Source organism: Oncorhynchus kisutch, linkage group LG4 (assembly GCF_002021735.2).
Source record: "Oncorhynchus kisutch isolate 150728-3 linkage group LG4, Okis_V2, whole genome shotgun sequence".
Taxonomy (NCBI): domain Eukaryota; kingdom Metazoa; phylum Chordata; class Actinopteri; order Salmoniformes; family Salmonidae; genus Oncorhynchus; species Oncorhynchus kisutch.
Genome location: NC_034177.2, coordinates 21,063,266 through 21,089,879, shown reverse-complemented (window position 1 = coordinate 21,089,879; position 26,614 = coordinate 21,063,266). Strand labels below are relative to the sequence as shown.

General features: G+C 44.5%; 1 protein-coding gene across 2 annotated transcripts; it reads right to left on the bottom strand.

The window, feature by feature from the left end:
* Positions 1 to 767: 767 nt before the first annotated feature.
* LOC109888553 (voltage-dependent calcium channel beta subunit-associated regulatory protein) lies at positions 768 to 26,299 on the bottom strand. Of its 2 annotated transcripts, none has more exons than XM_031822638.1 (11): positions 26,063 to 26,299; positions 24,859 to 25,067; positions 24,078 to 24,150; positions 22,182 to 22,330; positions 19,092 to 19,153; positions 15,051 to 15,222; positions 10,066 to 10,237; positions 9,533 to 9,673; positions 8,470 to 8,704; positions 7,588 to 7,780; positions 768 to 6,634 (listed from the first exon to the last, which is right to left on the bottom strand). In XM_031822638.1, exons 3-11 carry the CDS (start codon positions 24,123 to 24,125, stop codon positions 5,110 to 5,112), a joined length of 2,697 nt encoding a protein of 898 aa, XP_031678498.1. In that variant the 5' UTR covers positions 24,126 to 24,150; positions 24,859 to 25,067; positions 26,063 to 26,299; the 3' UTR covers positions 768 to 5,109. The 2 variants fall into 2 exon arrangements, with proteins under 2 accessions (XP_031678498.1, XP_020335305.1); XM_020479716.2 differs by having other exon boundaries at positions 24,891 to 25,067; positions 26,063 to 26,298.
* Between the last annotated feature and the right edge of the window lie 315 nt (positions 26,300 to 26,614).

The window sequence follows — 26,614 nt, the reverse complement described above, 5'->3', positions numbered from 1 at the left end:
GCACTTTGAGATATCAGCTGATGTACGAAGGGCTATATAAATACATTTGATTTGATTTGATTTGATCATGTCAGGTAGTCCTGGGGCATGGTCCTAGGGCTCAGGTCCTCCGAGCGAGAGAAAGAAAGAGAGAAGGAGAGAATTAGAGAACGCACCCTTAGATTCACACAGGACACCGAATAGGACAGGAGAAGTACTCCAGATATAACAAACTGACCCTAGCCCCACATAAACTACTGCAGCATAAATACTGGAGGCTGAGACAGGAGGACACACACTGTCAACTGTGGGACCTTATATAGACAGGTGTGTGCCTTTCCAAATCATGTCAAATCAATTGAATTTACCACAGGTGGACTCCCAAGTTGTAGAAATATCTCAATGGATGATCAATGGAAACAGGATCCACCTGAGCTCAAGTCTCATAGCAAAGGGTCTGAATACTTACGTAAATAAGGTATTTCTGTTTTTTAAATTAGCTGAAATTTCTCTAAACCTGTTTTCTCTTTGTTATTATGGGGTATTGTGTGTAGATTGATGAGGACATGATAATTGAATGCATTTTAGAATAAGTCTGTAACGTAACAACATATGTCGACCCTCAACACCTGGAGGGAACAACACACTGGAGTGGGAAGGAAAGATGGGAGAGAGAAGTGAGGGAGGTTGGAGGAAAGACTTGTAGTCACCGTGCCTTTCTCCTCTTCTCGTCCTCCTCTTTTTCCTCTGAGTACCATTAAAGGTTGAAATGAGACAAACCACAATCATTAATGCTTCATTCATTTATTTACTGATTGGAAAACCCCAAAATAACATTTTCAATTGTTTGGTCCCTCAAGGCTCAAATAGGTAGGGGTCAACAAAGGCTAAGTTGTTTATAAAGCTCTACTTTTTTTAACTAGTTCTTTGAGAAATTGAGCAGTAATAACTAACAAGCAGGAATACAGAAATATATATATTTTTCTTTCATGGAAATAAATATCACAATCATAGCATATCAGTTAGCATTGCATGACTCCTAAACAAAGGTAAATGTCATAGAATACAAAACCTCTAGAAGTACCAGTGCTGATTTAAATGTCTATGTTCTGCCTCAAAAGCGTCGACCAACAACCAGGGAATCATTTGGTACAGTAGTTCTGAGAAACATGGAGATACGTATTAAAATGGTTAATTGTCATGCAAACCTATGCACCGTAATGCATCGATGCATTGGACAGGCTACTTGTTCGTATACAAAAAGTATTTGACCAGTGTCCCCAGTTACGTCTACACCTAATAAAAGACATAGACTACATTAGCTCCTCCAACATTGTGCTTGTATCTCACAACAAAGTAACTTTTTGTACAAATGTACTAATTTGTTCGCCACTCTAGTCTTTTTCATTAAGTTGGTGTTACCACCCCCTTTCTTCCATCAATTCAACTAAATGGCAGAAATGACGCACTATTCCTCTAATTTCTGACAATAATCAGAAAATGTTAAGTAACCAGTAACCTCAAAGGCATCTGATCTTGTTTGTTCCTAAGATGACTGGCTGAAGGATCTGTCTTTTTCCTTCCTTGATGATGTTCCAACACCTCCATAAAGGCACCTGGTAATAACACAAAATGGTGCTGAAACATGTGAAGCCCCTGGGTTTCCCATGGTGACGTAATGTGCACTGATGTGTGGGCTAAGTGAAGGAGACAGAAAGGAAGGATATCACTAGCCTCTCCACACTAGAAGACAAATTCAAGCCCTCTCACCACCTTTCATCTTGACCATTCTTTGTCTAATGAGGGAAGGTGCCTTCTGCCTGTGAGTCCACTCTGCTATAACAAGGAGCTGTCTGATCTCCATGTTAGAGGAAACAGATCTGATTCCCCAGGGCTGTGAAGTAGCACAATCACACCCAAACATAGGGAAATGACAGATAGAAATATCTCCCTCTTTCCCAATTACAGAAACGTCTATCTTTATTGCAATGGCAGGTAGCCTAGCAGTTAGAGAGGCGAGCCAGCATCCGGAGGGTTGCCAGTTTGAGTCCCAGGTCTGCTGGGAAAAATCTGTCAGGACTGGAGCTGGCAACCGGAGGGTTGCTAATATCAAATCCTAGATGCCATTGCCTGTTGTTGTGCCCTTGAGCAAGGGACTTAACTCCCCCACAACAACTGCTCCACAGGTGCCCAGTGTGGCAGCCCCCTGCTCCAACCTGTGTGTGTGTATATATATACTGTATATCTATATATATGTATGTGTGTGTACAGGTAACTGCCAAAATATAGGAAACACCAACATAAAGTGTCTTAATAAGATGTTGGGCCACCATGAGGCAGAACAGCTTCAATGCACCTTGTCATAGATTCTACAAGGGTCTGGAACTCTTGGAGGGATGCCACATCATTCTTCCATGAGAAAGTCCATCATTTGGTGCTTTGTTGATGGTGGTGGAAAACACTGTCTCCCGCGCCGCTCCAGAACCTCCCATACTGTAAGAGTTAAATTGGGTTGAGATCTAGTGACTGAGATGGCCATGGCAAATGGTTCACATTGTTTTCCTGCTCATCAAACCATTCAGTCACCACTCGTGCCCTGTGGATGGGGGCAATGTCATTCTATGGGAGCGTTTCCATGGTAGCCAAAATAATGGCCTCCCCAGCACTTTTATACATTCATTTATTTTAAATTGTTATTTAACCTTTATTTAACTAGGCAAGTCTGATAAATGACCCTACGCATGCTTGGATGTTAATCGTTTAACTCAGAAACCACACCTGTGTGGAAGCACCTGCTTTCAATATACATTGAATCCATCATTTTTGCAGTTATCTGTATGCTTGTCTTTCGGGGGGGTTGGGATAAAGCAGAAGTCAAATTTTGGTTGGACCTTGTGACCAATTGACCAATAAAGTGATCTTAATCTTAATTGTGTTACACCCTCAGCCAGAGACCATATTCAGCACCTTTTCCTGCAGCACTTTCCTATAAATGTAAAGCAATAACTAGCTTCTGAGGAAACTGGGGATAAAGTTTACAGTAATGTACTGTTAAACCAAAGTTTATTTTGAGTTTACGGTAACATACAGCACCTTTTATTACAGTAACTTACAGGTAACTGGCTGCCAGTAAGTTACCGTAAAAACAACAGGATTATTTTTACAGTTTGGGTCAGAGAGCTGGGAGCCGGAGCTGCTGACTGTAGCATGTGGGAGATGCAGCACACACCCAGCCATTACACAGCTAAGTGCAAAATAGTTCCCAAGGTACTTCTGGAATGGGCATGCCATTCCTTGCCTTCTTTTGGCCCATAAAACATAATCTGATAATGTGGTTATACTTGAATGGCAGCATTGGGTGGCAAAGTCTACACAGAGGAAGTCAGAGGAGAAAATGTGGAATTTGTTCTGGTTTGGAAGTGCAGTCCTTATAGCCCAGGGGGATCGCTGCTGCGTTGTCTACTTTCACAGGAGAAGGAGGGGGAAACAAAAGAATATAAGCAAACAAAAAAAGCCTGTTCGGGGAACCCATGCACGAGAAAGTATGAAGAAATTCAATGAACGCAAATGTCTGCGAGAGCAACATTGGCCCCATTCAAAGCCTTAATTTAAACTGTTACAGCTATAGACCTGCACTAACCAACACTGTTGGGGGAGGCCAAAGGAGCCTGCCTTTGATATGTGCTCCTAACAGAGTTGTCAGTAACACTATTGCGATCCCTCTATTTGCAGACAAGGTTTTTCTGGCACAGAAATTAGGCAAAAACCTGGAATTTAACTCTCCCCCTGGCCTCCTGTAAGCCACTTATTGTCACAAGCAGAGGAAATATAAGACGAGCATAGACACATTTAAATCAAATCTGTCAACAATAAATACAACGGCATTGAACAACATGTCCTAAACAACCAGAACTTTTCTGGAAAGCAATTTTTCCCTTTAAGAACATCTTTGAATAGAAACATGAGTCCAGACATTCAGCGACAAGGACATTTGACGAAGGATAATGCTCTGATCCAGAGTGGACATGATGAGGCTGTAATTATATAAATGCTGTAATATAGTCAGTGTCCAAATTAGGAGAGCCTCGGCCCTCGTCATATCCATTTAATGACAGCGTATGAGAAACAATTCATCTTCATCATCAAATCCATGGTCGACTGTTTTCTGTTCCTAGTACCATAGATTCTGATTCAATTACATCAAGATTCAACAGAAATCTGTCCGAAAACATTCAATCATAAATTACAATTTACAGGATTGCTTCAATTAATGACCAATACGGTACTGAAGTAGTAGATTATTATATTCATATGTCCCGAGAAACATGTGGACAATGTGAAATTTGGCTTAAAAAAAATATCAGGGATACCTAATTATTTGTAAAACAATTATGACGACTTCAAGAGTCAAAATGCCACATGGAAAGAATTTGATATATGTCAATGGCCAAATACAACAGATATCCAGAGCCATTTATAAGAAATGAAGTGATGAAAAAGTGATGTAAACATAGATAAACCTATTTTGATATTCAGCCAGGACTGGCCTATAGGGCCCAGATAAACTTTGTATCCAGATCTTTAGATGTTTAATAGCACCTGGTTTCACAGTGGATAGACTAGTTCAGAGGCTGGCTCTTAAAGGGAAAATCCACAATTATTCTACTTTCTTTTCATTAATCGGCTGATGATACAGTCCCAAAATGTTATTGGCCTTTCAAGAAGCAAAGCGTCATCTTGATGATGTGGCCGGTGACACTTTGCTTTTTGAAAGTCCAATATCTTGGAAACCGGACGGCTGACATGCAAAACATTTTGGTACTGTCAACAGTGGACTAATGAAAAAAAATACCAAAGGATAGTTTGAGTGGTGTTTCCCTTTAACATCGTCACTTCTCTCAGAGCAGAAAGGAATCATAGCAGTCAGAGACACCACGGTACTGTAGACACTATCTAGGGGTGGATTCTTCAGCTAGCCTACATGACACTGTATAGTGTAGCCTGTTTTCATGTTACGGGTCTGGAACATGCTAATTCAGACAGATACAGAGACATCGCAGTTACCTGGCGCAGACTGAAATCAAATCAAACACAAAGATCAGGGAGGAGTGGAGGAGGACTGGAGACATGCTACACTGGGCTGTGGTCGGGGGAGGCGTGAGTGACTGTCACCACACACTCAGTTACCACCGCCGGGTCCTTTGTCCGTCGCAGGCCCGTGTACAGCCGCTCGTCCAGGGTGGTGCTCAGCTTGTCCGTCAGCTCGGCTGTGATGGTCTGTGGGCCGTAGCCCTTGTCAGGGGGCTGTGGGGGCTCGTCAGGTGGCTCAGGGGGGTGTTCTGCCTGCCTTGTGTCCTCCTGGGGGTCGGGCTGCTCCCATAGCAGACCCTCTCTCTCCGGGGGAGGGGGAGGGGAACAGGACGCCATCCCTTTGTCATCTGTGATGGTCACGGTGCTACTGCCACAGCTACTGCTGGGACTCTCTCTCCTGTCTCCTTCCTGTACCTCGGCACCTTCTGCCCCTCCCGCCACCACCGCCTCAGCCTTGGGCGTCTGGGGGGTGCTGGGGGTCCCCTCGCTGGCCTCTTCGTCAGGCGCACTGATGATGCGTGGAAGCGTGCTGTGGTAGCCTGTGTCCAGCGGGTAGTTGACGCTATCACCTCGTCGGAGGGGGTTCCGCTGCCTCTCAAAGGAGTGGTACTGGTAGCGAACGCCTGGGTCACTGTACTGCTTGTGGCGCTGCCACTGCTTGCGGAGGTGGATGCGCGACCGATGTTTCTTCGGCGTCTCCTGCTGGTCAAACTGGGGGTCGTGGCGGAGGAACTCGTGGAAGAGCGCATCCGTCTTCTCGTCGATGCTGTAGTCACGGTGGTGAATTGATAAGGAGGGGTGGGGGTGGGGGTGCGGCTGCGGCTGCGCCTCTCGCGGGGTGAACATCTGACCGTACGGAGACCAGCCCAGGGGAGACCTGGCCGTTTCTATGGTCATGCCGCCCATTGCACCCGCCGGCGTCTCCTCGTCTGGCTCTTCCTCGAAGATGCGGGCCTCGAAGCTCTCAACCACTGTGCCAGTGCCCCCTGCACTGGTGAAGTAGTGTCTCTTCTCCAGGGCCGACCTGTCTATACTGCCACTGCTGCCACTACTGCCAAACAGTCTCAGCTCCTCTGGCGCCCGTGATGGAGCCTCTATAGACGTATAGCCACTGTCCATCTGCATTAACTTACGGTTCCCTGACTCCCCGTCACTGCCCCTCTCTGACTCCACACTGTCCTGCTTCCCCCCTTTCTCCTTCTCTCCCATCCCTTCATCCATGGGCAGCTCCACATCCCTCTCGGGCCCATCCCCGATGTCCTGGGAGAGGTAACTGGTTAGCCCCCCCCTCTTGGTCTGCCCCCTCAGAGAGCAGACACTGTCAGCATCGCTGCGGACAGAGTCCCTGTCGTTGTTGTTGATCTGGTCTGAGGAGCCATACTGCTCCAGGGAGGCCCGGAGTGTCCAGATGTCTCTGTACAGGGCCTGGTGGTCTGATGCCGAGTTTTCCGGTCTACAGTCCCCCAGGCTTGCTGCCTCGTCCTGGGGCTCCGGGGACAAGCCGATCACCTCCAGCCCCTGGCCCCTGCTGCAGCTGGGTTCCACCACCACCTCCACCTCTAACCTGTGGTGACACACACAAATACGAAGACAGGTGCACACACACACACACAGTACAAGTCAGTCACAGAGCACTCTCATGATGCCCATACACACATCTGATGTCTGATGTTTGCAGCCGCTGTGATTACAAGTGGTCACCATGACTTGAAATGGTATTAGCATGTTTTCCACGAACCACTGAATTGCAATGCACCAATGTCATGTGCTTTGCAAATGTGTTGAATTTCCCTACATTGTGATCTTACTGGTCACGGTTATTTATGAGGAAAATGTTTTATTCGTACAATTTCCAAAAGCTAACCAAACATCATTACTTTTACGAGACGTGTTTGTGCAGTCATGTGCATTAGCAGCACAATTGAACTTATTTACATTTGTTTTTACCTACACTTGTATGTTGACTCCATATTGACGTTAAGGTTTTAAGTTTTGACTGACTTTTCTTAGAGGATGTACAATCATCGCAAATTGAATTATGAGGCGTTTCAGGCCCCAAAGTGAACGTAATTATACATTCGCAAACTCCATTAAAAACGAGGGCTGAGGGCCTTACGTTGCAAACTTCCCTTGTTTGGCTAATCATTTGGACCGACAACAAATATGGCCGCAGGGATTCCCCCAAGGGCATAAGTGAGGGTAAGCAGACGAGGGTGTGTTTTTTATGAGTTGAAACATAGTCATTGACCCTGACAACTATTCCTGTCCATGACACCACTCTGCGTCAGTGATGGAATGGGCTAGCTTGTTAAGCAGCTGTGGGTAAAAGTTGCCGGTAGGCACAGATCTAGGATCAGCTTACTCTCCCCAAATCCTGACCTTAACAGGAAAAAAATATGCAAAACTGACCTTCTATCAGTATCTAGAGGCAACTGTGACTAATTCTACCATTAAGGAGAGAGGTGATGACGGAGGCAAAGCAGTGGGGTGGAAGGATGGCGAGGGAATTAAAGATACCTGCCGAGGGAGGGTGGTGGCGTGGAGGGGGATGAGTGTGGCAGGAGGCAGGCCGAGGCAGAGGGGCGATAGGTGGCATCCTGGGTCCTGGCAATGTACTGGATGAGGTCAATGTGGTGGGCATCGCTATCCTCCTGGTCCATGCTCTCGCTGGCAGCGCGCTGCCGCTGGAACTGTCTCCTCTTAGGGGACCCTGACACACAGAGACAGAGGACATTAGACATTAGTCCGAGGGTACAGAGGGACATGGGATGGAAAATGACGTTGGCACAAACATTCACCATAGTGAATGTTCAGCATATCTGAAGACAGCATACATTTTTTTATCTGGAGGTGACAAATGTGTCACAATGATGTCATGAAGAGATCCCAGCAGGCTTTGAGATATTTTGGGGGTGTTAGTCCTGTGTGCTCTGTTGTTCCCTGAGTATAGGGGAAGCGGGAAAGGGAGTGGTATGTGTGTTTGTGTATGAGGGGATCTGTGGGGTGGCTTCAGTTAGACTCACAATGCCTTGGAAGAGAAGAGCCCTACGTCATAAAGCCATCTGTTAGAGTGTGAGCACAGTGTGAGAGCCCTGTGTACATGTTGGTGTGTTATTGTGCACTATGCACCTTGCCAGTCCGGTGAAGCCTCTTAAAGTGGGACCTCATTCTTAAGAGGCATTGTCTTTTTCCACAAGGGAACAGGAGCCGGTTTCCCAAAAGCATCTTAAGGCTAAGTTCATTGTGGTTCTAATGAACCAGGCCCAGATAGAAATAGAATTTGTACACTAAATCCAAAAAACAAACGATCATGTAAATCCAAGCTGATGCTCCATCAATCTGTACATAAGCATATCATCATAACATAATAATAGATATTAAAAGCCAAGTGTCCTGTACCTCTGGTGTCCAGACTGGAGGCCCGCTGGCTGCTGTCTAGCTTCCACTTCTTGATCTTGAAGTATGGGCTGGCTCCCTCCAGGCTGGCATGGCGCCTCAGCTTGGTGAAGAACTGCAGCACCGGGCCCTGCCCCACCCCTGCGCCAGGAGATGCACCTGTCACAGACGTCACCGACGCCCCTTCACTCAAAGACGGACTTCCCCCATTCCTGGAGCCAGACACCATCACCTCAATCTGGGGGAGAGAGAGGGAGGGGATATAAAAGGGAGTTGTCCATATTGTGTGGACAACAATAAAATATGACAGATACTCTAAGGACAAATGGAAGTTGATATAAATATGTGATTTTAATCTCTCTCTAGTTCCTCCCGAGGTTAAGAAAAACAAAAATGATACAATTTTCCATGCAACTGTTAACTTTCTCCTATCTACCACGGAGAGGGAGAGCGGGGCCGGTGAGCAGCCAGGAGCGATGAGCAAATGTGGAGAGCAGAGGTGTCTGTAATTTCCCCTGACAAGGCTGTTCCAGAGGCTCTCCCTTATTTATCCATCATCCTCCACCACTGTTGTCATTAAGACAGAGAGACTAGGGACACTGTGGATGCACACTCCTTACTTCTCCTCTCACACATCAGAGGCTTCATAATAACCTCTTGGCTTCAATGTTCACTCAAGCTTAGTGTGTGATACTGTGTGTGCAACACATTTGTATATTTGCAATCATGTCAAATCTCTATTTAAATTATCTAACTCCAATTTTATACGCACATTTCAAAGCTGATCCAAGAAATTAATCAAATAAAAATGATATTCTCTATTCAGACCCATCATACACATGATTAGTGGCTAACTGTATTCCATAGTAAAATGTTAATTAAAACATAAAGGTTTAGATTCAACCCAACAACGCTGTCATTCAGCCTGTCATATTTAGGTAGACACTTTGTATGTGATGATGAATAATTAACCGAGTCCCTTAACGTAGTGTTCAATATTGCACATCATTTTAAATGTGAATGGTTGATTGTTGGGTTGATTAACAGATAGGGGTAAGTGACTCACGCTGCTGGTGCTGGGCTCCTTGGGACCCAGTGCCAAGGAGTTAAGGGTGTCCCCAGGGAGGGCTGAGCTGGGGCTGACACTCAGACTGGTCAATGCTGTCTGGGGCAGGGGACACAGTGGCCGTCGGGCACACAAAGGCGGCTACACACACACACACACGCGCGCGCAAACGCAAACATACCCGCAACACATGCACATACACAGAATACACACCATCAAGGCAGGATATATGAAGGATACAGGAGGATACAAATACACAGACCGAATTCTACATCGGGACTGGGAGAGGTCGTTGGCCTACTAGCTAGTGACAAATCAAGTTCAAGCAAGTCCATCACAAAATGACTGAGAAACCTCAGACAATTGCAAAATCAATGTATGGCCCATTGGAATGAGGAAGCAGAATTATCAATGGGCTGCATTTGATAGGCTTGATACATGTTGTGGGCCCCACATTGATGGATGACCGAATGGGCCCAGTCATGACTAATGATGTATCATTGCTAATAGCAGCACAGTAGACCGGCTGTCACCTGGAAGATGGAGAGGCTGGACTTGGCGGCGGGGCAGGTCGTCATGGCGATGCTGTTCTCAGATGACTCACACTCGTGAATGGTGACGATCTTGAGGGCCAGCGGCGGGATGTGGAGGTGTGTGAGCCGCGCATTCTTCAGGTGGTGGAAGTCACCCTCAGTCAACGTAAATCTGAGGTGGAAAGGGGTTGAGAAACATAACAAACAGTTCAGAGAGTTGGAGGCTGACACAATAGAAGTGCTGCTTTCAAGGAATATTATTCTATCCTACTCCTTGGGACCTGCAGGGAGTGAAGGCTTTTCTTCTCAACTATAACTACACCTGATGTCACTAATCATCAAGTGTTTCATTTGTTGGATCAAGCCTTTTAGTACTGGGCAGGAACACACTGAGGAATTCTCACTTCAAACTCAAGGCTCAGCTGTATTGTGTATTTTGCCCTACAGAGTTTGTCTCCACCTCATTTGCATATCAGGATGAGGAGGGGCTCAAACAAAGAATTAGGACAGTCAGAGAGAGAGAGAGAGAGAGAGAGAGAGAGAGAGAGAGAGAGAGAGAGAGAGAGAGAGAGAGAGAGAGAGAGAGAGAGAGAGAGAGAGAGAGAGAGAGAGAGAGAGAGAGAGAGAGAGAGAGAGAGAGAGAGAGAGAGAGAGAGAGAGAGAGAGAGAGAGAGAGAGAGAGAGAGAGAGAGAGACAGCACATGAGTGGAGAAGGACTGCCTCCTCTCAATGAAGCCACGGATGTTCAAGGCCGACCTAGGTACCGCAGGCATGGTTAGCAGAAAACAGGATCCCCCATTATAGTGAATGGAAAAATGGCAAATGGTCAATGTTTATGTAAATAAAAATAACATTAAAAGACAATCATGGTACCAATAATTGCTTAAAAAAAACAGATATAAACTACATACACCAGTATGTGGACTAGAGGTCGACCGATTATGATTTTTCAACGCCTATACCGATTATTGGAGGACCAAAAAAAGCCGATACCGATTAATCGGACGATTTTATTTGTTTATTTGTAATAATGACAATTACAACAATACTGAATGAACACTTATTTTAACTTAATATAATACATCAATAAAATCAATTTAGCCTCAAATAAATAATGAAACATGTTGAGTTGGGTTTAAATCATGCAAAAGAAGAAAGTAAAAGTGCAATATGTGCCATGTAAGAAAGCGTTTAAGTTTCTTGCTCAGAACATGAGAACATATGGAAGCTGGTGGTTCCTTTTAACATGAGTCTTCAATATTCCCAGGTAAGAAGTTTTAGGTTGTAGTTATTATAGGACTATTTCTCTCTATATGATCTGTATTTCGTATACCTTTGACTATTGGATGTTCTTATAGGCACTTTAGTATTGCCAGTGTAACAGTATAGCTTCCGTCCCTCTCCTCGCTCCTCCCTGGGCTCGAACCAGGAACTCATCGACAACAGCCACCCTCAAAGCAGCGTTACCCATGCAGAGCAAGGGGAACAACCACTTCATGTCTCAGAGCGAGCGATATCTGAAACGCTATTAGCGTGCACCCCGCTAACTAGCTTGCCATTTCACATCGGTTACACCAGCCTAATCTCGGGAGTTGATAGGCTTGAAGTCATGCTTGAAGCACAGGGAAGAGCTGCTGGCAAAACTCACAAAAGTGCTGTTTGAATGAATGCTTACGAGCCTGCTGGTGCCTACCACCGCTTAGTCAGACTGCTCTATCAAATATCAAATCATAGACTTAATTATAACATAATAACACACAGAAATACGAGCCTTAAGTCATTAATATGGTCGAATCTGGAAACTATCATCTCGAAAACAAAATGTTTATTCTTACGGTGAAATACAGAACCGTTCCTTATTTTATCTAACGAGTGGCATCCCTAAGTCTACATATTCCGGTTACATTGCACAACCTTCAATGTTATGTCATAATTACGTAAAATTCTGGCAAATTAGTTCACAACGAGCCAGGCGGCCCAAACTGTTGCATATACCCCTGCCTGACTCTGCATGCAATGAATGCAAGAGAAGTGACACAATTTCACCTGGTTACGCCAGTTCTTTTTCGCGAATGTGCACCGCATCGATTAAATGCAACGCAGGACACGCTAGATAAACTAGTAATATCATCAACCATGTGTAGTTAACTAGTGATTATGATTGATTGATTGTTTTTTATAAGATAAGTTTAATGCTAGCTAGCAACTTCCCTTGGCTTCTTACTGCATTTGCGTAACAGGCAGGCTCCTCGTGAGGCAGGTGGTTAGAGCGTTGGACTAGTTAACTGTAAGGTTGCAAGATTGAATCCCCGAGCTGACAAGGTAAAAATCTGTCGTTCTGCCCCTGAACAAGGCAGTTCACCCACTGTTCCTAGGCCGTCATTGAAAATAAGAATGTGTTCTTAACTGACTTGCCTGGTTAAATAAAGGTGTAAAAAAAATACATCTGCCAAATCGGCGTCCAAAAATACAGATTTCTGATTGTTATGAAAACTTGAAATCGGCCCTAGTTAATCGGCCATTCTGATTAATCGGTCGACCTCGGACACCCGTTCAAATGAGTGGATTTGGCTATTTCAGCCACATCGGTTGCTGACAGGTGTATAAAATCGAGCACACGGCCATGCAATCTCCATAGCGACATTGTCCGTAGAATGGCCTTACTGAAGAGCTCAGTGACTTTCAATATATCACCGTCATAGGATGCCACCTTTCCAACAAGTCAGTTTCTAAAAATTTGCCCTGCTAGAGCTGCCCCGGTCAACTGTAAGTGCTGTTATTGAGCAACGAATGGCTCAAAGGCAAAGTGGTAGGCCACACAAGCTCACAGAACGGGACAGACGAGTGCTGAAGTGTGTAAAAATCGTCTGTCCTCGGTTGCAGCAGTCACTACCGATTTGAAACTGTCTCTGGAAGCAACGTCAGCACAAGAACTGTTCATTGCAAGCTCCGTGAAATGGGTTTCCATGGCCGAGCAGCCGCACACAATCCTAAAATCACCATGCACAATGCCAAGCATCGGTTGGAGTGGTGTAAAGATTGCCGCCATTGGACTCTGGAGCAGTGAAAACACGTTCACTAGAGTGATGAATCGCGCTTCACCATCTGGCAGTCCGATGGACAAATCTGGGATTGGCGGATGCCAGGAGAAACGCTACCTGCCCGAATGCATAGTGCCAACTGTAAAATTTGGTGGAAGAGGAATAATGGTCTGGGGCAGTTTTTCATGGTTCGGGCTAGGCCCTATAGTTCCAGTGAAGGTAAATCTTAACGCTACAGCATACAATGACATTCTAGAAAATTCTGTGCTTCCAACTTTGTCGCAACAGTTTGAGGAAGGCCCTTTCCAGTTTAAGCATGACTATGCCCCCTGTGCACAAAGCGAGATCCATAAATTTTTTTTTGTTGAGATCAGTGTGGAAGAATTTGACTGGCCTGCACAGAGCCCTGACCTCAACTCCATCGAACACCTTTGGGATGAATTGGAACGCCGACTGCGAGCCAGGCTTAATTGCCCAACATCAGAGCACAACCTCACTAATGCTCGTGGCTGACTGGAAGCAAGTCCGCACAGCAATGTTACAACATTTAGTGGGAAGCCTTCCCAGAAGAGTGGAGGCAAAGGGGGGACAAACTCCATATTAATACCCATAATTGTGGAATGAGATGTTTAACGAGCAGGTGTCCACATACTTCTGGTCATGTAGTGTATGTCCTTAAACCAATTAATACAAAATAAAAAATAAATTTAATTAAAATAAATCGCACAAAGATGAAGTAATAAGGATAATTTATTTGCTAATGGCAGCCTGTAGTACTCCAGTCGCCCTTCAACTTGATTTACTCATTGAGAGGGGGTAGCACTGTGCTAGCCTGCAACGTCACTTCCTGGAGTAGCTCAAACTGCACGTTATCAAAGATTGTCAATTATATTGAAAAGATAGTCAAGTGACCACTCTAAGAATGGAAATACATGTCCTCAAAGATGGAAGGCAAGCAGGAGTGGGCAAGATCAGGTAAGACCGTTCTAACCATTGAGAGGGTAAATATGCGTATGAACAGCAGGCCATAGAGATATATATAGGAGTCATCTTTGTAACTGTACCATTATAGCATCTGTGACAGTGCCATTTAGGCCTTCTTATTTTTCATTGGCTGATTGCTCCCAAGTCATAGGAATCCCCACGCAGTTGCCTACTTTAAAATGGTGGAAGCCCTCAATGGCAATGTCCATGCTACATGCTACAGGCACAACTCCAATATTAAACGTTTTTTTTCAAAGTTGCATTCTTAACAACCTAACCATTCCGAAACTTCTACAAGAAACTTCTACATGCAAATTAGCAATTGCATTTTTTGTTGACCAAATTCGACACTCACTCATTGACCTCCATAAAAAAAATCTAAACTTCGTGGGCTTATTTTCGTGGACAGATTTTGGGCTTAAACCTCTCGCTTCAACTCTTCCTCTCTGATTTTATGTCTCCCTGAGAAGCCATCATAAACGACATTTGGTTTCAATGCGCTATTGAGGCTTCACATAGGAATGAATGGTGTCATGTGATAGATGGCTTTGTCCATTCATATATTCAGTCATTGGATCATACAGAGCTTTGTTACCATACCATACATAATACATTATGAAAGTAAGCTACACTGCACAATTATGTTATGCGAGTGTCTGCATTTTGAAAATCCTTTCTATGAATAATGTGTGTATGATGCATTTTCAGTACATCAGTCCCTATTATTATAAAGCATCATAACAGCTCTTCCAACTGCCTTTATAATGTATTACACAGATGGCTCTTACAAAGTGTCTCCATAATGTCTTCTAATGTAAGAGCCAATCTTTTCACAGGTTTTAAACACACAAACAGCTTGTTGCTAAGGCCGTCGTTGTATTATATTGTAGAATATGAGTGTATTCAGAGTAGTCAACTGCGGGGGAGTGAGTGGGTGTCTGGCGGAGGAATCTGTCTGACCTACGGCCTTTCTCCTGGGCCTTCTTGCCGTGGTCGAAGAGTGCCACCTCATTGAAAGAGACACGGCGGCCACCGTGGGTGCCTGTGGACAGGAAGCGCTCTGTCTCCATGTCCACGTGGGAGCTGGCGGCCGATAGGCAGTCTGACTCGTCTACACGGATGGTGATCTGTCCTGGGGGGGTGAGAGAGGGAGGGAGGTCAGGGTCTGGCTGAAGGTTGGTCCCAGGAAGAATCAAACCTATGATCCAGGCAAGCACCATGCTAAGTGTGTGCATGTATATATGTATGACATGTACTTTTCAAAATAGAACTTCGTTTGTTCTAATATATTCAGGACAAAGCAGATCTGATATTGTGTACTAAGTGTCCCTTGCCTTAGGTAATTACTTTGTCTCTCTTAATGAATGTAAATGTACTCCCGAATTATCATACCCAGGAGAGAGCTGAGATCCTCAGATAAACCACATTGAAATGTCTGTATATACAGTGCATTCGGAAAGTATTCAGAGCCCTTGACTTTTCCCACATTGTTACGTTACAGCCTTATTCTAAAATCGACTACATTGTTTTTTTTTCTCATCATCAATCTACACACAATATCTCATACTGAGAAAGCAAAAACAGTTGATTTTGTTGTCTGCAAATGAAGCCAAAAAAAACAAAAAACTGAAATATCACATTTACATAAGTATTCAGACCCTTTACTCAGTTCTATGTTGAAGCACCTTTGGCAATGATTACAGCCTCAAGTCTTCTTGGGTAGAAGCATGTGTTTCATGTGTTTCAGACATAAGGAAGTGGATGGCTGCAAACGTTCTACTTTTAAACTCGGACAAAACAGAGATGCTTGTTCGAGTTCCCAAGAAACAAAGAGATCTTCTGTTGAATCTGACAATTAATCTTAATGGTTGTACAGTCGTCTCAAATAAAACTGTGAAGGACCTCGGGGTTACTCTGGACCCTGATCTCTCTTTTGAAGAACATATCAAGACTGTTTCAAGGACAGCTTTTTTCCATCTATGTAACATTGCAAAAATCAGAAACTTTCTGTCCAAAAATGATGCAGAAAAAGTAATCCATGCTTTTGTCATTTCTAGGTTATACTACTGCAATGCTCTACTTTCTGGCTACCCGGATAAAGCACTAAATAAACTTCAGTTACTGCTAAATACGGCTGCTAGAATCCTGACTAGAACCAAAAAATTTGATCATATTACTCCAGTGCTAGCCTCCCTACACTGGCTTCCTGTCAAGGCAAGGGCTGATTTCAAGGTTTTACTGCTAACCTACAAAGCATTACATGGGCTTGCTCCTACCGATCTCTCTGATTTGGTCCTGCCGTACATACCTACACGTACGCTACGGTCACAAGACACAAGCCTCCTAATTGTCCCTAGAATTTCTAAGCAAACAGCTGGAGGCAGGGCTTTCTTCTATAGAGCTCAATTTTTATGGAATGGTCTGCCTACCCATGTGAGAGACGCAGACTCGGTCTCAACCTTTAAGTCTTTACTGAAGACTCATCTCTTCAGTGGGTCATATGATTGAGGGTAGTCTGGCCCAGGAGTGGGAAGGTGAACGGAAAGGCTCTGGAGCAACGAACCGCCCTTGCTGTCTCTGCCTGGCCGGTTCCCCTCTTTCCACTGGGATTCTCTGCCTCTAACCCTATTACAGGGGCTGAGTCACTGGCTTACTAGGGCTCTTTCATACTGTCCCTAGGAGGAGTGCGTCACTTCAGTGGGTTGAGTCACTGATGTGATCTTCCTGTTTGGGTTGGCGCCCCCCCCTTGGGTTGTGCCGTGGCGGAGATCTTTGTGGGCTATACTCGGCCTTGTCTCAGGATGGTAAGTTGGTGGTTGAAGATATCCCTCTAGTGGTGTGGGGGCTGTGCTTTGGCAAAGTGGGTGGGGTTATATCCTTCCTGTTTGGCCCTGTCCGGGGGATGTCCTCGGATGGGGCCACAGTGTCTCCTGACCCCTCCTGTCTCAGCCTCCAGTATTTATGCTGCAGTAGTTTATGTGTCGGGGGGCTAGGGTCAGTTTGTTATATCTAACTTCTCCTGTCCTATCCGTTGTCCTGTGTGAATTTAAGTATGTCCTCTCAAATTATCTCTTTCGGAGGACCTGAGCCCTAGGACCATGCCTCAGGACTACCTGACATGATGACTCCTTGCTGTCCCCAGTCCACCTGGCCGTGCTGCTGCTCCAGTTTCAACTGTTCTGCCTGTGATTATTATTATTATTTGACCATGCTGGTCATTTATGAACATTTGAACATCTTGGCCATGTTCTGTTATAATCTCCACCCGGCACAGCCAGAAGAGGACTGGCCACCCCACATAGCCTGGTTCCTCTCTAGGTTTCTTCCTAGGTTTTGGCCTTTCTAGGGAGTTTTTCCTAGCCACCGTGCTTCTACACCTGCATTGCTTGCTGTTTGGGGTTTTAGGCTGGGTTTCTGTACAGCACTTTGAGATATCAGCTGATGTACGAAGGGCTATATAAATACATTTGATTTGATTTGATTTATGACGCTACAAGCTTGGCATACCTGTATTTGGGGAGTTTCTCCCATTATTTTCTGCAGATACTCTCAAGCTCTGTCAGGTTGGATGGGGAGCGTCACTGCACGGCAATTTTTTAAGTCTCTCCAGAGATGTTTGATTGGGTTCAAGTCCGGGCTCTGGCTGGGCCACTCAAGTGTATTCAGAGACTTGTCCCGAAGCCACTTCTGCGCTGTCTTGGCTGTGTGCATAGGGTCATTGTCCTGTTGGAAGGTGAACCTTCGCCCCTGTCTGAGGTCCTGAGCGCTCTGAAGAAGGTTTTCATCAAGGATCTCTGTACTTTGCTCCGTTCCCAGTCCCTGCCACTGAAGACATCCCCACAGCATGATGCCGCCGCCACCATGCTTCACCATAGGGATGGTGCCAGGTTTCCTCCAGACATGACGCTTGGCATTCAGGCCAAAGAGCTCAATCTTGGTTTCATCAGACATTTAGGTGCCTTTTGGCAAACTCCAAGCGGCCTGTCATGTGCCTTTTCCTGAGGAGTGGATTCCGTCTGGCCACTCAACCATAAAGGCTTGATTGGTGGAATGCTGCAGAGATGGTTGTCCTTCTGGAAGGTTCTCCCATCTCCACAGAGGAACTCTGGAGCTCTGTCAGAGTTACCATCGGGTTCTTGGTCACCTCCCTGACCAAGGTCCTTCTCCCCCGATTTCTCAGTTAGGCCGGGTGGCCAGCTCTAGGAAGAGTCTCGGTGGTTCCAAGCTTCATCCATTTAAGAATGATGGAGGCTACTGTGTTCTTGGGGACCTTCAATGATGCATAATTTTTTAGGTACCCTTCCCCAGATCTGTGCCTCGACTCAATCCTGTCTTGGAGCTCTACAGACAATTCCTTTGACCTCATGGCTTGTTTTTTTCTCTGACATGCACTGTCAAATGTGGGACCTTATATAGACAGGTATGTGCCTTTCCAAATCATGTCCAATCAATTGAATATACCACATGTGGACTCCAATCAAGTTGTGGAAACATCTCAAGGATGATCAATGGAAACAGGATGCACCTGAGCTCAATTTCGAGTCTCAGAGCAAAGGGTCTGAATACTTACGTAAATAAGGTATTTAATTTTTTTTTTTTACTGTTTTCGCTTTATCATTATGGGCTATTGTCTGTAGATTGATGAGGGGAAAAAATTTAAGGCATTTTAGAATAAGGCTGTAACGTAACAAAATGTGGAGAAAGTCAAGGGCTCTGAATACTTTCCGAATGCACTGTACATGGCATGACTGAGTACTGTAGCAGAGGAGCATGGCTTCACTTTGACAGAAGCTTTTGTTCTTGGGTAAGTACAGTACATGGCAATATGGCCAATGCCCATGGGTGTTTACTGGAGACGACAAAGAAACCCTGATGGAGGCAAGCCGAAACATTTGTGACTTTAAATCAATAATTTGCATTGAAGCAAGAGTATTTTATTCAGCTTCTATACATTATTTTTTACAAGTGCTGACAAATGAGGAACAGGGGTTTTTGATTTACCATGTACTGGCTGAGACTCCTCCATGTAGCTGGTGTTGGTTTTCTCAGGGTCATCGCTGGCCCTGCAGCACAGAGGAGCACCGATCAATGCACAGACATCTTTACCCCTGAAGTCGGAAGCTACGTCTCAAATCACACCCTATTTTGTAAGTAGTACACAACTTCTGACCAGAGTCGCATCAAAAGTTGTGCCCTACATCTAGAATAAGGTGGCATTTGAAATATAGCCATATGCTTAGCCCTAGACTGTAGGTGAGCTGACAGGAGAACATAGAGAGGACAAACATACTCTCACAGCAAGGTCAATCTGACTAGTAAGCAGCATAATCAATGCACATGTAAATCATGTCAGGTTTCATGGAAACCTTCAGGGAAAATGGGCCTCTTGACCTCTTCAGTAGAGAATGGGATGTCAGTTCTATACTATGAGTTGAGTTCTTTCTAATACTAATATAGAGTATTATTTTGACTAATACATATTACAAATTAGATCTCTATTAATGCCTACTATGATACAAATGAAATATATGCAGTTCTCTTCGTTATAACTTCTCTAAGTGGAGGAATTCTCCCTATTATATTATCTGTAATTGCCCTAAACTCACTGATGCACTGTGTTTTTGACTCCCACCACAGCCTTATTCTGGAGCAGTAGAGCAGCTGAGATCTCTTCTCTGTCAGAGTGTCTGTGGTTCCTTTAGGCTATATTAGAATGCTGATCATCGACTACAGCTCAGCATTTAACATCATAGTACCCTCCAAACTCGTCATCAAGCTCGAGACCCTGGGTTTCGACCCCGCCCTGTGAACTGGGTCCTGGACTTCCTGCCCCAGGTGATGAGGGTAGGTAACAACATCTCCACCCCGATGATCCTCAACACTGGGGCCCCACAAGGGTGTGTTCTCAGCCCCCTCCTGTACTCCCTGTTCACCCACGACTGCGTGGCCATGCACGCCTCCAACTCAATCATCGAGTTTGCAGACGACACTACAGTGGTAGGCTTGATTACCAACAACGATGAGACAGCCTACAGAGAGGAGGTGAGGGCCCTCGGAGTGTGGTGTCAGGAAAATAACCTCACACTCAATGTCAACAAAACAAAGGCGATGATCGCGGATTTCAGGAAACAGCAGAGGGAGCAGCCCCCTATCCACATCGACGGGACAGTAGTGGAGAGGGTAGTAAGTTTTAAGTTCATCGGCGTACACATCACGGACAAACTGGAATGGTCCACCCACACAGACAGCATGGTGAAGAAGGCGCAGCAACGCCTCTTCAACCTCAGGAGGCTGAAAAAAATGTGGCTTGTCACCAAAAACACTCAAACTTTTACAGATGCACAATCGAGAGCATCCTGTCGGGCTGTATCATTGCCTGGTACGGCAACTGCTCCGCCCACAACTGTAAGGCTCTCCAGAGGGTAGTGAGGTCTGCACAACGTATCACCTGGGGAAAACTACCTGCCCTCCAGGACAACAACCACCCGAGCCACTGCCTGTTCACCACGCTATCATCCAGAAGGCGAGGTCAGTGCAGATGCATCAAAGCGGGGACCGAGAGATTGAAAAAAAGCTTCCATCTCAAGGCCATCAGACTGTTAAACAGCCATCACTAACATTGAGTGGCTGCTGCCAACATACTGACTCATCTCTAGCCACTTTAATAATTAAAAAATTTATGTAATAAATGTATCACTAGCCACTTTAAAAAATGCCACTTTATATAATGTTTACATACCCTACATTACTCATCCCATATGTATATACTGTACTTTATAGCATCTACTGCATCTTGTCTGTGCCATTCGGCCAACGCTCATTCATATATTTTTATGTACATATTCTTATTCAGTCTTTTACACTTGTGTATAAGGTAGTGAAATTGTTAGGTTAGATTACTTGTTAGATATTACTGCATGGTCAGAACTAGAAGCACAAGCATTTCATTACACTCGCATTAACATCTGCTAACCATGTGTATGTGACAAATAAAATTTGATTTGATATTTCAGTAAAAAGGAACGAGGGCGTGTGGTATATGGCCAATATACTACGGCTAAGGGCTGTTCTTAGGTACGACGCAACACAGATGACTTATTGCTATTATAAACTGGTTACCAACGTAATTAGAGTAGTACAAATAAATGTTTTGTCATACCTGTGGTTTAAGATCTGATATACAATCAGCATTCAGGGCTCAAACCACCTAGTTCATAATATCTGTGTGAGAATGACTTGAGGGATTTCTCTGGCTGCCCGGCGTTGTGCTTTCATTTCCTCTCTCTCTGTGTGTGTGTGTGTGTGTGTGTGTGTGTGTGTGTGTGTGTGTGTGTGTGTGTGTGTGTGTGTGTGTGTGTGTGTGTGTGTGTGTGTGTGTGTGTGTGTGTGTGTGTGTGTGTGTGTGTGTGTGTGTGTGTGTGTGTGTGCTGCAGCTAGAGCTTATGACAGTGTGAGACGCAAAATGAATCAGCGTTGATGGCTGCTATGAAATCTCATTACACTCATCATTTGTACCAGTCTGCACTACTCTACCCCGGCCAGCCTGACTCTGTTGCTGTGTACTGAAAAGAGGGGCGCATGGAAATGGAATAAACATATCATATACAAATAGAAGTCTGTATCTCTCAGACATAACAACAAAGGTGCTATTTCTAAATGAAGACGATTAAAAATCACTTACAAATGAATATAACAATGTTTCCATGTTAGATCAACAATGGTCTGTAGACAGACAATATAACTCAATAATAACGGAATGCACTGTCCAGTCTTTTTTTTACCATACTTACAACATGCATTGTTACATCTCTGCATGCACTCTTTATGTCAGAGGGATGGACACATGTGCATACAGGATTTGAATGGTCTCCATCTCACTCACAGACATGCATAGTCACTAAACCATGCATACTAGTGCCGTGGTTACTGTACCACCAACGGAATTTTACTCTGCCTGGAGTACCCTCTCATGTGCATTTTACCACTAAGCCTATGGTCTCATGAGTCTTCTCAAGTACCCCGTGTGGATAGGCCAAGTACCCCCAGGGTCCTAGTACCCCTGGTTGGGAACCACTGGACTAGTGGTCTGACCTGGCATGGCGGCAGTCTCCATCACAGCAACGTCTGCAGATGATCAGCAGGACAGACAGCAGGACCAGTGTTCCCCCCAGGAAGATGGACAGGAGCACCAGCAGTAGGACGTAACCATCCTGTTGTTTACCAGGCTCAAATGGGACCCCCTGGAAAAAACATGGGAGAGAGGATGAGGGAAAGCAGGAACTGTAGAGACTAGAGACAAAGCTGTAGGGATGTGAAGGACTGATGGAAGAATGGAATATAATAGAACTAATCAAGGTGGTTAAACCAGGGATAAAAAAGAAAATAACTTTAAAACATGCCCCCCTTCAGACAATTACATTTAATCTCCATATATTATTCAATCTATTGTTACAGATTGAGGTTTGGTAGATCATACCCTGCCTGTGTGTCATGCTACTGTGGTTAGCGGTGAGTGGGTGGAGGGAGAGTATGCACAGGTGTGCTCATTGTTCTGGGGTTGAGATGATAAGTGCACGGCTATAAGATCCTGAGAGGTATGGGTTTACTGAGAGGGAGACGGGGCCGGAAACCTGAGTCACTAAGACTGTGTGTGTGTGGAGGGAAGAGAAGAGAAAAAACACAGAGCCATGCATCTTCCCCATGAACATCAAAGCCCAGAGAGAAGCCACTTGTAGAAGGGCCTCTTGGCTAACTGTTCCCCTGGTCCCTTTGTGAGCAGGCTATTCAGGTGAGACAAGGCAGCAGGAGCGCTAAATGGAAGAAAAAAGCAACACCGCACTTCTCTACACTTCCCTCTGTAACAGCTTTTCTTTTAATTGCTTTATCTTGTTAGAGAGCAATTATTACACTCCATACATACTTCTTTCTACCTATTGCGTAAGACCAGGAATGGTTAGACTGATCACAAAAAAAGCCACATCTCAGGAAGTGTTCGGATGTGAAAAACACACAATGCTATGAGAAAGGCCTCCCTAAACAGCCCACTGGGCAGAGGCATTACTTTACCAATTACAGCATGCAGCTTAAAGCCATTGATTTACCCCCACTGGTTTGGGCACCATGAATCTATAAACGCCACAGAGGTATTAATCCATTGGGGCATGTGCTATTAACCTGTCTGCACCTAAAACAGGAAAAAAAATGCTCTGATGGGTGGGCTGGAACTAACTGAATACAAAAGGGAGGAGATTTTAGGGTGTCTAGCTGTCTGACAAAGACAGTTTAGGGTTTATCAAAAATGTCAGACTCTGAATGAGGTTGGACTCGATATAATTATGTGTAGTCTATCTAAAAGCTTTTGGATCAGCCAAGGCAGAACGACGTTTCCACTGGCCAGATAGTAAAATTTTACCTTGCCAACAGCACATCAAGTCACTCTGGCCCTAGGGTGTGTGTTGTGTGTGGGTAATTGAAAAGTTAACATAGCTGAGCATTGGCATCTGCTCTGTTGATGCCATACTATCAAAACAAAGGCTTGGAAACTAGCTAGTTCAATCAGAAACTAATTTCTGCAGCTTCTTTGATCCATTGCATTGTTAGATGCAAACCGCTCAAGAGAAGCAGCAGTACACAGCTGTTATACAGTGGTATGCTGCTCATGTACATCTGTTTAATATCACAGACACATAGTAACCAAGATTAACAACTGTACCATACACTCAGTAATATGCATGTTACCCCAGCGTTAATGACAGCTGACACTGATGTCAGATTGTAAATTCTCTAAAAGGGGATATTAAACTCGAGATTAGATCAGGGATTCAATTATTTCAGGCACAGACCAGGATGTTCTCTCTATTAGCCAGTCAGGCTGTATAGAAGGAGAACACAGTCACCTCGAGCAGTTAGCAGAGCACACACAAACACGCACACACGGCTCACACACAACGGAAGGAGGATGAGGAGGGGGTCTTGGCAATGACTTACGGTGGAGTTCTCGGTGAAGTTGATCCAGACGGTAGACTCATTGCTCATGGTCCAGGCGAGCGTGAGCGTCCCCCTGAGACAACAGACAACAGGAAGTTAGGAAGCTCCCAGAACACACCACAAAACACTCCACAGAGATTTGGATACCGATTCTGCTCTCCTCACTGACAGACATGCAGTCAGAACACAGGCAGCTGGGTAGAAATTTTTGTTTGATATCACAGATATCTACTGTAAATATATCTGCAGATACTTGTTCATCTTTAAAATAATGTATGAATATGCAGAAAAGCAAAACATAAGAATTCAAGCCAGTCATAGGCCAACTTTATCAACCTGTTAGAAAAGTTCATTTTAAACTGAACAAGCACAGTAAAGAACATATACCAATGTATATGTACATATACTGTAACTTCACACATTTGTCCATACATGAATGCCTATAAATGTCAACATTTCCAGGCATGAGTGAGTCTCTCTCTCTCTCTCTCTCTCTCTCTCTCTCTCTCTCTCTCTCTCTCTCTCTCTCTCTCTCTCTCTCTCTCTCTCTCTCTCTCTCTCTCTCTCTCTCTCTCTCTCTCTCTCTCTCTCTCTCTCTCTCTCTCTCTCTCTCTCTCTCTCTCTCTCTCTCTCTCTCTCTCTCTCTCTCTCTCTCTCTCTCTCTCTCTCTCTCTCTCTCTCTCTCTCTCTCTCTCTCTCTCTCTCTCTCTCTCTCTCTCTCTCTTCTCTCTCACACAGCAGATCATAGCCATTACTGCTTCCGACTACAGTGTACACACACCTGTGCTGGAGCTGCCTGTCGGAGTGTCTTACCCTGATGGAGGGCTGTGTGCAGCAGCTCTGGATGTTGGTGTCTCCCTGCTCAGATCTTCCTCAGCTCCCTTGCTGCATTCTCAGCCTGCCTCTGCCCACCCACCTGGCTGGCCAGCCTCCTCAGGGCTATTTTGTCCTCTCAGCATAGGCTTGCCTAGACTCTGACCAGAAGCTCAGCTGCTTAGGAAGCAACAACAACAAGGCATTGGCAATCAGACATGAGCCTGGTTCCCAAGTAGGTGGGCCTATGCCCTCCCAAGCCCACCCATGGCTGTGCCTCTGCCCAGTCATGTTTCATAGATTCATAGATAAAATTGACTGATTTCCTTACATTAACTGTAACTCAGTAAAATCGTTGAAATTGTTGCATGTTACTTTTATATTCCGCCTATATGTTAAGTAGCCTACTGTAAAACCATGCATGCAAATAAGTCACTCATTATTTATAGTTCACCACCTGTCTGAATGCTGTTACATGCATAATCATCCATGATGTCTATGATTTACAGTGTGACTGCTCAATTGACTGCTTTGGTGGTAGTAAACTGAAAATGATTATTGATAATTCTCCACTAGTCTTTTACACCTCATATCAGCCTTCTCTTCTCTCCCTGGATCTGCTGCATTCCTCATAAACTGCTACGCAATAGGCATTTCAAAATACTTTGAATCCCAAATGTTACCTTGTGCTGTTTGCCTTTGTTGTTATAAAGAGCACATAACATCTGAATTGATCGTCTCTTTCTGATATTTCCTTTGTACAGTCCATGACGTTGGGATGAATTGGTTTTGATCAACAGAAAGTATAGCGATCGCTAATAGCGTATCGACTGTATATTCTTATAGCAAGAACGCGTCTCTGTGCGTGCCTGATAATCTACCGGATATTCTATTCTAGATTTGATTATATTTATGTCAAATAATTTGAGAAAAACGGCCCTTGCGCTGCCAGCTGTTTCCATTCTTTCTACATGGACTGTCTGCAATATCACCGATTTAAACTGGTATTCAATGAAAATAGTGAGATGGATTTTGAAATCTTCATGCGGACAGTAATCGATTAAATAGAATACTAAAATCTCCTGATTTTAATGTGGAACCGATAGGCTAAGGTTTGATGTCCATCACAAACGTGAATTTGTAAAAAAATAAAATAAAGAAATGCCACTCACCTAATTAAAATTGAGGTGGTCCATGTGAGGGAACTTAGGCAGAAGCCAAAACCTTCGCCGAACACTTCAAGTCTGATTTAAAAGCAAAAACTATTTATGAATGAAACCCTATGGCTGAAGCCACACCCACCACCCGGGACGCACCACGTGACGTAAGTGATTGAAGAGCTGGAGGAGGCGTGCGCTGAAGATCATCAGCATCCATCCCTTCAAAGGTAGGCTGTTTGGGGGGAGGGTAGGAGACCTTATGAACACGCTTCTGGTGGAACAGAATGAAAATATGTAAATTCACATTATTTTCCGAATGAAGAATTCTAATAGGGCTAGAATAATGGTTGATACGTTTCCGTTCTGAATTTGTAGGCTATACCTAATATTCCTTATTATTTATAATATTATATATAGAGCTCTAATATTTTATTATATAGACTATACTTTATATTGAACATTATTATCTGAGCAACCATAGTGGATACTGTAGTATCAGGCTCTGTATTGTTTTGCAGCTTTTGGTAAAACAGAATAACACTTTAACTTTGATTCTGTTCACCT